General features: G+C 34.5%; 1 protein-coding gene across 1 annotated transcript in view; it reads right to left on the reverse strand.

Moving 5' to 3' along the window:
• Nucleotides 1-5,990: 5,990 nt before the first annotated feature.
• LOC129002179 (leukocyte receptor cluster member 8 homolog) overlaps nt 5,991-16,172 on the reverse strand; it is a 30,903-nt gene continuing 20,721 nt past the window's right edge. The window contains exons 9-15 of the mRNA XM_054429790.1: nt 15,543-15,752; nt 14,388-14,504; nt 11,841-12,102; nt 10,539-10,673; nt 9,985-10,183; nt 9,212-9,419; nt 5,991-8,092 (exon numbers count right to left, since the gene is read on the reverse strand). Coding sequence (XP_054285765.1) covers nt 7,930-8,092; nt 9,212-9,419; nt 9,985-10,183; nt 10,539-10,673; nt 11,841-12,102; nt 14,388-14,504; nt 15,543-15,752 — 1,294 coding nt within the window. The 3' untranslated portion in view covers nt 5,991-7,929. The remainder of the gene's footprint in view (nt 8,093-9,211; nt 9,420-9,984; nt 10,184-10,538; nt 10,674-11,840; nt 12,103-14,387; nt 14,505-15,542; nt 15,753-16,172) is intronic.

Below are 16,172 nucleotides of genomic sequence, written 5' to 3' on the forward strand. Positions count from 1 at the left end.
TTTTACGGCTATAACTAAAAAACGGTAAGAACTAGCAAAGATTTGAAAGAATATCCATGGCTAGGAATTACATTTTCTACAAAACCTTAATGGGTGTTTTCCAAAAATCACACCCCTTTGCCCCAAAAAACAACACCCTAAAATTTTATAAAATTCCTAGAATTTTGATGTTTTTCATTACTTTTTGGGCATTTAGGCCTATTTTAAAACGTTTTTATTAGCTCGCTTTCTTGTCCGGTACAAATTTTGCAATCAATTTTATACCCACTTCCCGATGAGCTAGAGACTTGAAACTTACATAGCTCACAAATGGAAGACAATGCAATATTATATAATTTAATTTTCATATTTCCCTTGGGCTACGCCCGTTGGGCTTGTTTTTATTACTTCGCTTTCTTGTAAATTTTGATACTTCCCGATGAGCTAGAGACTTGAAACTTGAACCATAGTTCACAAATGGATGACAATGCAATATTATATCATTTAATTTTTATATTTCCCTTGGGCTACGCCTCATGGGCTTGTTTTTATTAGCTTGCTTTCCTACAAATTCTGATATCAATTTCAAACGAAGTTCCTGATGAGCTAGAAACTTTAAATTTGATACATAGCTCACAAATGGATGACAATGCAATATTATATAATTTAATTTTCATTTTCCCTTGGGCTACGCCCCATGGGCTTCCAAATTTTCCATGTTTACATTTTGAAAGAATGTAAATATATCAATTGATTTAAGTCAGCTGTAAATACTTAAATTTGACAGTTCGAAGAGCAGAGGTCAAGACGTACAGGTTAAGCTCCCATGAGATTCATTATACAAACAAACATTTCAAAATAAAGATAAACAATCTGATTGCAGTTATAATGGTGTTTGTTAATAATGACAATTGCTATTTATTTAGTATTCTATAAAGTAAACAATAAGTTCAATAGATTGATATATTTATAGTTAGTATGTAGGCCATACATTCAATCTAATACATAATTAATGAATTAGATTTCCCACATGCTCTGTCTTAATCTGATATATATGCTTGAAATATATTTAACATCCACACACATTAAAAACTAAAAAGTAGAAAATAATTTATAAATAAAAAACTTTTTTAAAACAAAACGTTTTCAAACGCAATAAAAAGTTGAAAATAATTTTTAAATATGTGCAGAGTATAAATACTTAAAACGAAAAACGTGGGGTGCATGCAATTAATTGATAATAATACATTAGTTCAATAGGTGAAGGTTTTGTAAATTATCTATTGCAGCATGCACCCCACGTTTTTTGTTTTAAATCTTACAAGTATTTATACTCTCCACATATTTAAAAATTATTTTCAACTTTTTATTGCGTTTAAAAACGTTTTGTTTTAAAAAGATTTTTTATTTATAAATTATGTACTTATAATGCTCCCAACTTCGAAGGAAAAATCTCAAAAAAAGACATATTCAAACTTTTACACCCCTCACAAAATTTTTAAATGGCGGATCATCAAAAATTCAAAATCTTTTTTCTGGCCACTACATGTTTAAAGGTCAACTGTCACTCATTCACAGACGTGCTAGATACTTGACATCTGGAAAGATGAATAGACCGAGGTACTAAAATCCCTAAATACTAAATATTAAAGGGATTTAGTAATTTTAAATATGCGGGTCCTCCCCTCCCCAACAGTTCTTGAACCACTTCTTTCATCGTGGTAAGGAGTTGAAATCTTTCACAGTTACTAGCCTTTGTTTTAAAACCAAGGAATGATTTAGAAAAATGTATAATATTTAACCCCCCCCCATGTCTGTATCAAAAACACTTCAGTTGCATTAGACTTTTTCTACCTTCTTATGATTGTGTATTACCATTGACTATTAATACAACAACATTAGTTTACATTATACCGATTACATGATAGTTTTTACCAAGTCAAACTGATGGAATGACTTATTATGAGCTATAGCAACTGTTGTGACCGAGCAACTATGTTAGTAACGAAAAATAAGGTACCAAATAGAGTTTTAGACACTAGCGCAATCTGTGACTGGCTCACACAACTACATTCTTTTTTAGTAAAAAATTGGCGACAGCTGATCCATATAGATGGGATGTCTTCTTCTGTATCCAATAGTCAATGGTATTACTTAACTCAGTAAAAGAATTTATCAGGCACAGATTTCCCCCGAATATATTTCCTACAATCCCCTAACCAAAGAGGGGGCAACGAGCCAAAGGTGAGTGTTTTAATTAATATACACCTTAATGTTTTACTATGATAAAGTACCTGTAACAAGGTACCTCGATTTTATTCAAAAGAGATTTAATATTAAACTGTCTGAATAATTAATTAATAAAAAATCAAGATACCACTCTCCAAATAAATATTTGGAACAGGAATGCAGTTTTTTTATAATTGATTTTTCAATGGGCTAAAGGGTTAATAAATACAAAAATTATTATTTTACATTTTTATTAGTTCATAACAAGAAAATTGTCACCATGCACAAAATTGAAATGCTCAACATAAATAAACTGCAAAACGGCTTGGCAACAATTTCATGAAAAACTTATCTACAAGAAATTTGATCTCAAATTTTAAAAGCAAAACTCCATTTGTTTAAGATATCAAAATGGCATGATTGAAGAACAATTCAAGTTTAGGGTTAACTCCAACTAAGATATTATATTGGAACGACATTACAAAAACATACTTTTGCTATGTTGGCGCACTAACAATAATTCAGGTTTGGGTTCTTTAAAACAAAAAAAAAAAAAGAAATTAAATTGCTTATCAATTTTACTTTAATGGATTTCAAAAACCTGATATTTCTAATAATGTTTGTAGGACATCAACATTTGCATGCTTGAAATATTATAAGATTACTACATTGACTGAAATTAATGTAAGCTTGAAGGCACAAATAATTTACACTTTATACAAAAAAATCTTCTATCCTTGAAGTTTTGCACCTTTTAAAACGTGAATTACTGTAACTCAACTGCAATATAATTTTGAAGCTAGAGTCAACCATAGCAATAACAATAAATGACAAATTCAAAACCACAGTATTTTGTGTAATTAACAAGAAGATTGTTTTAAGCCATGGAAAATCTACTACCAACTTAACTATGTATTCCAGAACTAAAATTTGTAAGAATTTTGTCCTTGGGAGTTGACCATAGCTTCCGAAATATCATTCCTAAGTTCAGTGGCGGCGATAAGAGCCCGCGGGTCCCCCAGCAAATTTGTTCACCGGGCCCCCCTCTCCCAAATCCCAATAATCTTAAAAAACATTATATCACATGTACAACCACCTAAACTTGCACTTAAGCTTGGCACGGCGTCTCCCGAGGCCTCATGATCGCGGCAAAATCGTGAATACTTCCCGTAGTCATGGAAGAAACATTATCATAGTCTACCGTGATTGCAACCAAACCGATGACATCATCAGATAACAACATAATCGTCTCCCGCGTTCACGGCCCAATCCCTAATATCTCCCGCGACCCGTGGTGACGGGGAAATCATTTTTCCACAATTGAATTTGAAAGAAAACAATACTTTCTCCATAGGGGGAGAAAGTAAAATTAACAGTTTCCAAAGCAAACCGGTATTGAACCGATCTGATTTGGCCCGAGGCCTATAAGTAACATTTTTTATCTGACTCGAAGTAAACAAATCTAAAAAGCAGTATCCTAATAGTAAGAAATGAAAATCCTTCTTTAGCGTCAATGAAAGAATAGAATTATTTATTAGCTAGTGCATCAGGCACCAAGGTTAATTCGCCGATTTGATCGTAACAAATTGTCAAGTTCATTATGTTAAATCAGCATTGAGGGCAGTGCCGGATTTGGGGTACTTGCGGCCCTAGGCCAAATTACTTGAGCGGCCCTCCCCCTGTGGTGAAAATTCCTTGCGATCGCGGAAGTAATAGTGACTATCTCCTATACATCAAGGGAACATCATCATCGGCCCCCGTGATCCTGGATGAAATCATGGACATCTCTCCTAAGCCAAGTCAAAGCCATCATAGTTATCCGGGACCGCAGTAAAATCGTGAACATCTCCCACGGGCCGCAATCACGGGGACATCATCATCGAAACTTGCGATCGTGGCAAAGTCGTGTTAAAAACCTCTCCCGTGGACTGCGATCATGACGACTTCATCATTGTCACCCGCGGCCGTGCCGAAATCGTAAACATCCCACTCGGGAAGCCATCACGGGAACGTCCTCATTGACACCCCCAGCCGCGGCGAAATCAATAACATCTCCCGTGAACCGCGATCACGGGGACATCATCATCAACACTCGCGGCCGTGGTGAAATCATGAACATCTGCCGCGGACCGCAATCACGGGGACATCATCATCGACACTTGTGACCGCGGCGAAATCGTGAACATCTCCCGCACACGGGCCGCAATCACTGGGACATCATCATTGACAACTCGATACAGCATCTAAATCGTGAACGTCTCCTTCGGGCTGCGATCATAAGGACACATCCCCGTCACCCGCGGCCGCGGCTAAATCGTGAACGTCTCCTGCGGGCTGCGATCATTAAGGACACATCCCCATCACCCGCGGCCGCGGCTAAATCGCGAACGTCTCCTGCGGGCTGCGATCATTAAGGACACATCCCATATGTATTTTGGGCTCACACTGACTATATGGACTACACATAGTAGGGCTACACATATGGACATATGTATTTTGAACGTATGGCCATGGTTGGTTAGTCCTAGGGGCTTGTACGCTGGTTGGTCACTGACAGATGTGCTAGGTGTGTGTGTGTGTGTGTGTGTGTGTGTGTGTGAGAGAGAGGGAGACAGGAAGATTATTTTTGTACAGTTTAAAATGTAAGTTATTTTCTTTTGTTAATGTTTCTGTATCCATGATTTAGATTTTGTCTTTGTTGTATATTAATGTAATTGTTAAAATATATGTGTTATATTTATGACAGGTTAAGTGTAAGAAAGGGCCATGTGGCCCTAACTTTTGCCTGTATAAATAAATAATATTTCATTTCATTTCATCCCCATCACCCGCGGCCGCGGCTAAATCGCGAACGTCTCCTGCGGGCTGCGATCATTAAGGACACATCCCCGTCACCCGCGGCCGCGGCATAATCGTGAACATCTCTCTCGGTCCACGGAGACATCATTATGGTCACCTGTGATCGTGGTAACTGGTGGTTTAATTAATTTTTTTTTATTTTATTTTATCTAAACAAATGTTTTTTCCCAATCCTCTGCGGCCCCCTTTTGCTCTGCGGCCCTAGGCCGCGGCCTAATCGGCCTAGTGGTAAATCCGGCACTGATTGAGGGCCCTCTCTGGTGTGCCCCGCCGGGGCCTAGGATGATTAAAATTAATGTTTTATCCTAGGCCGGGGGCTACATTGGTTCGAAATACGGCCCTATTATAAATAGCGTCTTCACACAGTCCACGAGGACTGTAGATGCAACCTGCATGACTGATGACAATTCTTTTACTTAGGTTGGTAGAGAATTTATATCGATCGGCCAAGTAATAGTTTCAGCTGTTGTAAACTACTCGTCCTAGTGCTCTTACTGGGTTTAAATGGTAATTTTCATATTGAATATTGTTATGATAGGGTGTGGCCGTGCTTGTCACACAATTGCCGGCCTGTGTCCTGGTAAAATTTCCCGAAAAATCCCGGTCAAGGCTCACGGGCCCCCCTAGCCCGCTATCGCCGCCACTGCCTAAGTTGAAATAAACACACACTGATTGCAATGATATGAATAAAATCAATTTGCTGGATGTTTTTTCTGTAATATTTCTGGGGAGTTAAGTGTTGTCCAATAACAAAACTTCAAATCTAAAACTGTTTAATTTAAAACCCTAAAATAAATTATAAGCAAATCATACAGATTGACAAAAGCCTGTATTTGATACATTTATCAAAAAACATGTAACCTGGCAATATCCTAACCTACAATATAGTTGCACTAGTAATACATAAATTAAATCAGTGAATGTTCATCCAATAAAAAATATTTTAATTTTTCATCTTAAGAATAATAAAAAAAAATCTTGCTATACATATACAATAATTCACATATTTACAACGTTAAACGAAGGGCTGTCCCAGGACGACACCAGTCGACTGCGACTCCGCTGCTGTGAAAGGCCGAGATTGCTTTCACCATTTCTGCAAGAATCCACCGCTCCTCATTTGGCTGTCAGGTACTTAAGTAAATTCTGAAAAAAACTCATTAGCACAAGAAAAGGATGAAAAAGTTGATTTGGATAGAGGTGGTGGTGAGAAATGTAAGAAAGGATGATGTTGAAAAGGGAAGGAATGGAAAATGGACAAGGTGAAAAGTAGCAGAGGAAATGTTGGAACATAAAACATAATTTGGTGAGATCTTCTACTTGACGCTGAATATCTTCATTAGAAAGCCGTCATCTCATTCCTTTTAATAACATTTATATCTGAATGGTTCTTCAAAGACGTAGACTTGCTACTGTATTTTTTTCTTCATCGTATATAACACAGGCCATTATCAATCTTCTTCTAATCTTCAATTCTCTCTATTCATATTTCTAGAAATAACATTTTAGGAACCTATGCTTCTTCATATTCTTGATAACTCCACATTGTACGAAGACTTTAGTTACATTGATAATATTCATGCTGTATATTATTCAGGTCAATCAACAACCAATTCTAATCCTAGGAATAACATATGCTTCCCCAATATCTTATCAAATATGCTTCTTCTTCTAAAAATCTCTTGTTATATCTTTGATTAAAATAATAAGACAATTTTGATTTGGTTGCTTTCCTCTTTCAAGATAAACTTCAAATATGGCCATATTTAAATAAATAATTATCCGTTACAAATCTTCTTCATGCCTGAAATTACGGTTGAGGTAAAAATGTGTTGCTGCCGATACATGCTCAACAATTTAAAAATTAACATGCTGCAAACAGCTCTAAAAAAAAGGTGTGTCATTAATGTAGCAATACATTGCAGAACTGTAGATGACTTGACGATGGGACGTTTGAATTATTTTCAATATATCTTCAAAAGTGCCAATATTCAGAGAAATACTAGTGCCTCTAAATAACTTAAGTAGCATTCCTTGAAGGTGTTGAAATTTTTACTCATACAACGAATGAACTTTGATTTGCGAAATAAAATGTAACTGTGACAGGAAATCAATTTCTTCGTCATTTAAAAATCCTGTAATCGATACCGGTAGATTTTTCTGTATGAGAGTTTCAACGCCGAAACCCCTCAATTTACTTCAGTAATTTAACTTTAACCTGTTGTTTGTTATTTACTCAGTCATTCAGAAGTTTTACTACTTTGTACTTGTAGCGTAGCAACGGTGTTTTTGGTAATCTATTTCAATATCAAGCGAACATGATTTTCTAATCTTGAATTTTTATAATAATAAAACACTAGCCTTAAATTTCTCTCAGGCAGTTCCCTTTAATGTTGAAATTCCTTACAATGAATCAATCTCTGTGTAGGAAAACTCAAAACATATTCCTCATGTCTGCTGTGTTTATGAATTTTTCCAATCCTTCTCCTCTATTTTGACACAGTATAAAAATTTGCAAATGTGTTGTAACTCTGATGGTCCAGATATCCACATTTCCCCTCTAAGAACTAACCGAATTTCACTTCGAAATTTTGTAAAAACAACTTCCAAATCGCCCAATCAGCTCTGTAACGCTAAAGATGATCGATGATTTCCTAATGTAAATGACTCGACTACTGGGTGGGAAAGGTTTGCTTGCCGGAAACTAGTTTAGAGCAGATGGAAAAATGGACGGGTGAGTAGTCGTTTGCCAAACTGAAATTTTGATCGACGATTCACTGAAAGTGAAACTGCCTTCAGTGAACCGCAAAAGTTTATCACAATAAATTTCACCAAGTTCATCACAGTCCAATTTCTTGATGCTCACGCACTTCCCATCGCTGCCGCACTTGTCTTACAATCTATCTTGGTCCTTTCATCATCAGCGTAAACCACGGGGAACTGGGACAAAAACTCCACACAATCTGAGTCCGAGTTGAAGGCCAGCTCCTGTGTTAGCCAAGAGACTGGTAGAGTTTGTCTGAATCTTAACAAAAACAGAAAGCACAGTTAGGCTGGAACATAAAAATACTTCAACAACATGGCAATTTAAATAAAATACTACAAAAAAGCTGTGTACTTAGTAAATAGTACAACATTTCTTTTAATTTATTTTCAATCATCAATAATCAATTATTGTTGGATAGAAGTTTATGTTCTGTGCCTTTGGTTAACTTGTAAACATACAAATTCATAGAATCCCAAGTTAATACAAAACTGTTTACAAATGTAATTTGTATGTTTCTCGTCAAATGATGATATAGATGTCAAAGATTATAGGTTAGTTTTGAACTTCTATAATTCAATGGTCTTAAAATATTGCGAGTTTATTAAGTTGAGAGTTGTAATAAGAATTATTGTAAAGCCAAAAGTTTCAGTGCCAAATTTTGTATTTGACTTTTTTTTATTCAGCACAATTTTAATTTTGACTTTTTATATACAACAAATAAATAATAGATTATTTGATTGGTTGAGCATTTAAAATATATGGTGATCACAAAGCATGGAAGTGTTTGAAAGCCTTCAATGTCTTTGATGTCTTTATGAAATGAAACATTGCAAAACCCATACTTACCAAACAATCTGAAATAATTATTAATAACTTAAAGTTCTTTATTTCTTATAATTGTTACTTCAAATTCTAATCCTTGCTTAACTATTTAGGAACTTGGTAGATCTTTAGGGTCAGTTAAAAGAAACACAGAAACAACTTCAGAGAATTTTATAAAACACATTTGTTATATCCAAACGAGTTGCAACTTCTAACTAAACTTTAAACTTTCAAAGTCTCTAGGCTAATTCTTATTTGCTTTGTGGTATAATAAAATCAATGTCATTACCCTTTACAAAATCTTAGTGATAATGTCACACACAAAACGTAAGTCAGAATTAAAGCATCTCTATGGATTTTTTCATCAATCATTAAGTAGCAAAGCTACCTAATTGAATCAAGTTGATGGAACAGAATACCTTCACATCACATTGTGCTGGAAATGCCTGCAAAGTGTCATTGGATACAACAGACTGATTAAAAATCTGTTTCTACCACTGAGTAACTAAATGAAAAAAATAGTTACTTCAAGGTGGTACAAAATAAGATACATACGCCTTGATGACAGTTTTGAGCGCCAGTTTACGCTCACGAGGCAGGAACCATTCCATGAGGTACGACGACATTCGAGGGGAAGCACGGTACAACTTAAACAGTTTGTGGAAGTTACTAAGCGCCCAGGCGGAGCGCACGTTGAGCGCATGACTGATGCACTCGTCTTGGCAGTCATCTGCACTCAGTGATGTCATAACAGTGTTTAAGTCTGTAACAGTGAAAAAGAGATAAGAGATAACAAATTAAACTAAGGGACTACTTTCGATAACTTTAAACTGGCTTATAACGATTCATTATTATTAGCTGTAACAAAAACATAGGATTGGTTACCCGAAGCTGAATACTGCAGTGTATTCACTCATTGTTAGTAGTAGTGAATGACCACTGTTACATTACTCAAAAGGGAAATATATTTTGTGACAAAGTAGGCATAAAAAAAAACAGAGAATTGTGTAGTAATAAAAGAGGTCTACATTATATACAATTTATTTTAATCATCACATGAAACAAAATCATTAAATTTCTAGGCTGTTAGATTCATAGGCAAACCACTTAACACTTTTCAAAAAAAATCTGATAACTTATCTTAGACAGGAGTTTTTTTTTTACCCAATCCAAAATAAAAAATAAAATAAACAATTGGTATGGACAAGATAATATAAGTGTGAAAAACTACTATACTAGATGTTGTAACTTATGCTTCCTCACTTTTACACACAACTGTGTCAACAATAAACGGATAAAATGTATCACCTCAAGAACCATGTCCTTACCCATATTTTCTTTGGTAAATATGAAGTAGAGTATCCTATAAGCTGTAAACTCGCACTTGTTGTCTGTTGGCAACTCGTCATACAACAGTTTTAACTGCGACTGGCACTGGTTGAACTCTGCATGGTCACCTTTCTCTAAAGCAATGCGAGCGTGTGTCTCGTAGACACTCACTGTCAGCCTATCTCTGATACCCTGGACCTGTGACGCAACAGTCAGATTAGGATAACACTTGCTCACACATGCGTCTCAACTGACGATAGGCTCTTAGCAATATTTTTTTAAGATTCACATTTGTAATGCTTGGAGTATAATTAACAACTTTTTATTTCTTCTGGATAGATATGCTGATAAAACTTTGAAAAACCTTCTACCTTTGTCAAAACATAAAAAGGTAGACTGAAATAATATTTCAGCTGTAATGTTAAATCAAGTGCTTTATATATTTATATAAATTGAAAGAATACATATGTAAAAGACTTGTAATTAAAAACATTAAATAGATTTTTAAACTGTGAGTTAACATTCTTCTGTTACAACAATGGTGCCAACCTACCGTAAGGTCTTGTCTTATGGATTTAAGCTGTTCACAGGCGTAGTGGTAGTCCTGATCCTTCACCCAACGTTCCTTGACTCTAGACAGAGACTGACGCAAAATCTCGGGAGGCCTTACAGCACTTGCTTCCGGGGCCTGGAATAACAGTGCATCAGAAATGTGACTGATGAGCTTTTACTTTCCTAACAAATAGTGGAAGAATACTAGGGTCCAGTCTTCTGTAACCACTGACAAAGATATTACATTGAGAAATAGGGATGGACGAGATTGGATTTTTAGTTCGAGACGAGACGAGACTTTTTATTTCTCATAAAATTTCAAGACGAGATCGAGACGGGATTTCCCTTCTCATACACAACGGGAAATGCACGTTCAAAATTTTTACCTGATTTTGTAACATTGTCAGATGACTGTTTAAATACAAAAATAATGATAATAGGCAAGAATATTTACAATCTTTTATTAAAAAACATCAGCATAACATTTTTTTATTAATCACGCCTAACTTATTAAAAATGCCTACGATTAGGAAACATAGTGATATCAGTTAGGATAGAGTTCAACCCATCCTAAAATAAAATAAATCATAAAATAAAAGCAATATTAATTTTTATAAAATAGTTACTTGTTTTGACTTTTTATAGTAATAAAACATTCCTCACACTGCTTACACTTAAAAAAACTTCTCAAATGTTATTAAAGTAATATTATTAAAATAATTAATGTAATATTTTTACATTTAAAGAATTAATTAAATAAGAACACCTTCGCAAAGGAAACGCAACTACAACACGCTCCTGTATTGCGGGTATTGCATTGACTTTCTGCAGGCGTTTTTTTTTATTTTTAATTTTTTTTATTCTCGTTTCGATAAAAATCTCGGCCAAAAAGAAATCTTGTCTCGTGTAACAAGATTTAAAATTTCCCGAAATTTCGAGACTTGGCCATCCCTAGAGAAAACCCTGAAACATCTGTAAATACTGTCTGTCATTATCAAAGTTAAGTTACCCAGCACCAACCAGCCCAGCCAGTCAAGAAACAAATTCAATGAGACAACATTTTTTAGGACTCAACTATACTTCATTATTGGCAGGGCAACAATAAATCAATATTTACTAAGCTGACCAATGTTGAAATAGCCTCTTTGAAAAACATTACAGTAAAACACCTCATATAGAATCAGAATGTGAATTGGCTTATGGGCCTACAAACTCTAAAAAACCAACAATATAACACAAAAATTACTTGTTACTGTTATGACAAGTACAATAACATTATTATCAGTGCATCTTTATCACTTACAGCAGTTAGTCGCAAGTATGGCTTCTCAATGTCTTGACAGATTCCCACGATATGACATTCCTCCAGGTCAAAGTCCCCGTTGATGTCTTCAAATGTCATCAGAGAACTATTGATGTTAGTAACAGTAACAGTTGTATTAAACTTCATTTTGTTGTTGCGTCTGTTGCTCCCGCCCCCACTAAATCTTGCCGCTCGTTTTTCGAGAAGCTCAGAGCTTACGGGAACATCGTTTTCACCAAATTCTGAGTAAAAGTGTCCTCGTCTGCAACAATTAAAAAATCAAAATTGACAAATTGATCCTAGTATTAGTGAATAAAAACCCTAAGAAATGCAACGTGGCAAAATTATGTGTTTGTCATTGCACAATGGTCAGTTTTTAGTGAATTTCCCTAGGGAAGTAGCTATTACCGTAGGTGGCTCGGTGAGACCTAGGCCCGGGACCAATTTAATTTTCCATTAAGATGTCCCAAGAAGCCAAAAACAACATTCGTTCAAATTTTTATATATGTATATATATATATATTATTTACTTGCATGTTTAGGGCCTACTAATTCAATAAAAATTAAAAACATAGTTAACAAAAAACCCTTTTTAAATATTTATTTTATTTTGACTGACCAGGGTCCACAGAAAATCTGTCATTGATTTCCATGACTTTCCATGACTTACATTTGACACTCATTTGACATGAGTGATTTCCATGACTCACGTACTTTACTCAAAAAATTATAATATAACATATACACACGAATAATACTGCCTAGACAAGTTATTTCACAGAAATTACTGAAATATGTATTAACAGATAACAAAGTAGTACAATAGGTACAACAATGGACTAATACAAACCCAAAACTCATAAGCTAATACAACTCTAATAAATTGAATTGTCGTACATTTGTGAAAAATTCTAAAAAATGCCACAATAGTCGGGGTTACAACAGACTAGAGCATTGAAAAGTCCCCTCAAATCCATCCATCATTGGGGATTTCCATGACTTTTTGCCTATTTCCATGACTTTCAATGAAAATAATTTTTTTTCCATGACTATCCCTGACTTTCCAGAATGTGGACACCCTGCTGACGACATGTTTCAGAAAATAAGTCCATTTACCATAAGTCATATTTACCATAACCTCATTCTTAAAAATAACAAAATTAATTAATTGTGGATAAGAATTATCTATTTAGACCTACTTGAACCATGTAAATAACTACAATAAGGATTTTCACTGTTACATTCCTTTTTCAGCTGTCCTAATTAACCTATTTTTACAATTGAGGAGTCATTGTAAAGCTTATAATCTAGCGGAGTGACAAATAATTACTATAAAGGTAATTTCATTTAGGGCTTTGACTTAAGGTCTAGAGTTTGATTTCTTTAATTATTTAATTTACTTTCTAAAACTCAGTAATGTTGACCAGCTTTCTTTATAATGGTTTAAATGTGAATTAGGGATGGACGAGATTGGATTTTTAGTTCGAGACAAGAGGAGAGGAGTTTTTTTATTTCTCACAAAGTTTCGAGACGAGGTCGAGATGGGATTATCCTTCTCATACATAGTGGGAAATACCCATTCGACATTTTAACCTGATTTTTTTACATTGTTAAATACATACTGATTTACTGTATGAAACATATGACTGGTCGAATACAAAAATAATAATAATAGGCAAGAATATTTAAAATATTTTATTAAAGAACAATAAAAACATCAGTATAAAAAAAGCATACATTAATTAGGCCTACCTTATTGAAAATAACTCTTAGGCATAGGAAACATGGTGATATCAGTTAGGAAATAGTTCAAGTTTGAAAATCACAAAATTTATCAGTCTGAAACATCAGTTTTACTAGTTAAGTATCTAGTAACAACTTGTGTTATTTTTAGAATGATTTTGGAGTGACTTGTTTTGGTTATGTTAACAGTAATAAAACATGTCTCAACACTTTGCTTACAGTACAAAACTTTGTTATTTACGATGTCAAAATAAAAAAATATAAAACAATTAAAGCAATATTTATATGTCAAGAGTGTATTCTTCAAAAATGAAACGGAACAACAACGTGCTCCTTTATTGCGGGTATTCCATCAACTTTCTGCAGGCGTTCCTAAGTTTCTTTTATCTCGTCTTGAAAAAATCTCAATTAAAATAAAATCTCACCTCGTAGGACGAGATTTAAAATTTCCAGAACATTTTTCAACATTTTGAGACCCGTCCATCCCTAATGTGCTATACAGTTGAATATTTAAATACAGTCAGATTTAAAATGTGCAATTTGCAAGGTCCTTTCAATATGAATTAGTACTAGTAACAAAATTATTTAATTTATCTATACTTATAAAAAGGTAAATGTCCCGCACTCACTGATCACTATTACTCAAAAACTACAAGCCATGACAACTCGGGAATTGGAAAGTAGGTTCCAATTTAGCTGTAGGTGTGCAACAAGAAGAGTTTTGAAAAAACTTTTATGGGGGCTCTGCACCAGTGGTCATTAAAGTTTTCATGCTATGAACAGAAACTAAAAATCTCAACTCACCCTTTTCCCTTGTTTTTCCCTTTAACCCCCTTCTTGCCAAAATGATCGTTGTTTCTGCCCTTAGTCTTCTTATTGTTAGGTGGAGGTGTCCAGTCATTTTCACTCGCCGAACTTCCACTGAAACAGGACAAGACCATATAACACTACTATCACTAAACACTTCACGATCAGGTTTGAGTAACAAAAAATATCCTATATATTTCTTTAAGCACTTTCTATCACATTATGTTAATTGATGTGATTTTTTCTTCATACTTAAGTTGTTTTGTCTCCAAATCACTGATGCAAACTATAAAGGCATAAAATTACCTGAACCTGAATCAGGGACAGAAAACTCACAATTATCCGAGCTCCGGTTATCCAAGGTAACCAATAATCCGAAGAAAACAATAATTACTTTATTATACCATGTTTCTATTTAAAGATACGTAAATATAGCAATTAATTTGTGATTTATTTTAACAAATACAGTAGTTTTAATAACCATTAAGTATTATTTTAACGTTATAATTAACCGCAATAACCTTAAAAATTAAAATCACATGGAACTAGGTTGGCCGGCTACCAATGGCAAACTGGACTGGAGGATCCGTCTCCATAACATAAACAATGGCAGTGTCAGTCTTCTTTATTACTATGTTTTGATGTAGACATGATTGTGACAAGTTATAGATCAGGTCAAACTAAAAAAAACATGCAATTTCATGCTTTTTAAACTAGAAAGATACCTTAGTGGTTTTTTTTTTTTTTTTATAATACCTAGTGTGTATTGGTTTATCATAATTCTAATAATAGGCTACTGTGTTTAAAGTTTTTCAAGACGAGTGAAAATGTGTTGAACATGTTTGTTGTGTATTTTTTTTTTAATACTACATTATTTGGAAAAAAGGTTACATCAAAATTACATTATTATTATTTTTTATTCGCTTTGTGTTGTTTAGAGATATATTTTACGAGTATTTGACTTCATGTTAAGGTACCGTAACCCTAACCTCAAAATCTAATGTGGATTCTGTGTTATCCGAGATTCTCGGTAGGTAACCGAGGTAGTCTCGGTCCCAACAATCTCGGCGATAATGAACAATCTCGGGAGTGTGCTGTAATGACACATGAGAGTTTCCTTAAAAATATAACTCAAACGCTGCCTGATCTAACCTTCTATCTCTGCGTCGTCTGCCTCGAACTGAAGGAGGTGTCTTCTGTTTCTTGCTGGGTGGTGACCTTGAGGGTGACTTAGATCGTGACCTTGACCTCACTCTAGCACCCAGTCTGCTGGCCAATGGGAGACGCTTTTTTTGGGTCCCACCCAGCTCATTCGGCTTAAAAATCTGTTTAACACTCACTGTGTCCATCTCACTCTCAAGCCTGAATAAAACAAGCTTGATACAATATAAACCAAATATAAATACCCCTACCGTAGCAAACCTGCAGACTAAGAGAATTTCTATTTGCCTGATTTGATTTACACTAAAATGTCACCTTAAAAATATCACATTTATTCCCTGTTTAAATAGCATTAGTTTAACGAGTACTTAGGTTTGCTACTACAGAGAGGGTAAAAAGTGTTTTTTTTTTTTTAAATGTCAATAGATGCATTTTCCAAATTTAAAATGTGAAATGTAAGAAATAAATGAATTTTCCAAATTTGATCAAAATAATGCTCGTAAACAAGCAAAGAACAACAGTTTACTTATTCTACATAAAAATAACATGGAAATTTTCAATTTACAATTTTTTTGGTATTTTCTCTTTAACCATTAGGCGCATAATAACACTTCAATATAC

Source organism: Macrosteles quadrilineatus, unplaced genomic scaffold (assembly GCF_028750875.1).
Source record: "Macrosteles quadrilineatus isolate MER2022 unplaced genomic scaffold, UCM_ALF_1.0 Scaffold_9__3_contigs__length_116548681, whole genome shotgun sequence".
In the NCBI taxonomy this organism is placed as follows: Eukaryota; Metazoa; Arthropoda; class Insecta; order Hemiptera; family Cicadellidae; genus Macrosteles; species Macrosteles quadrilineatus.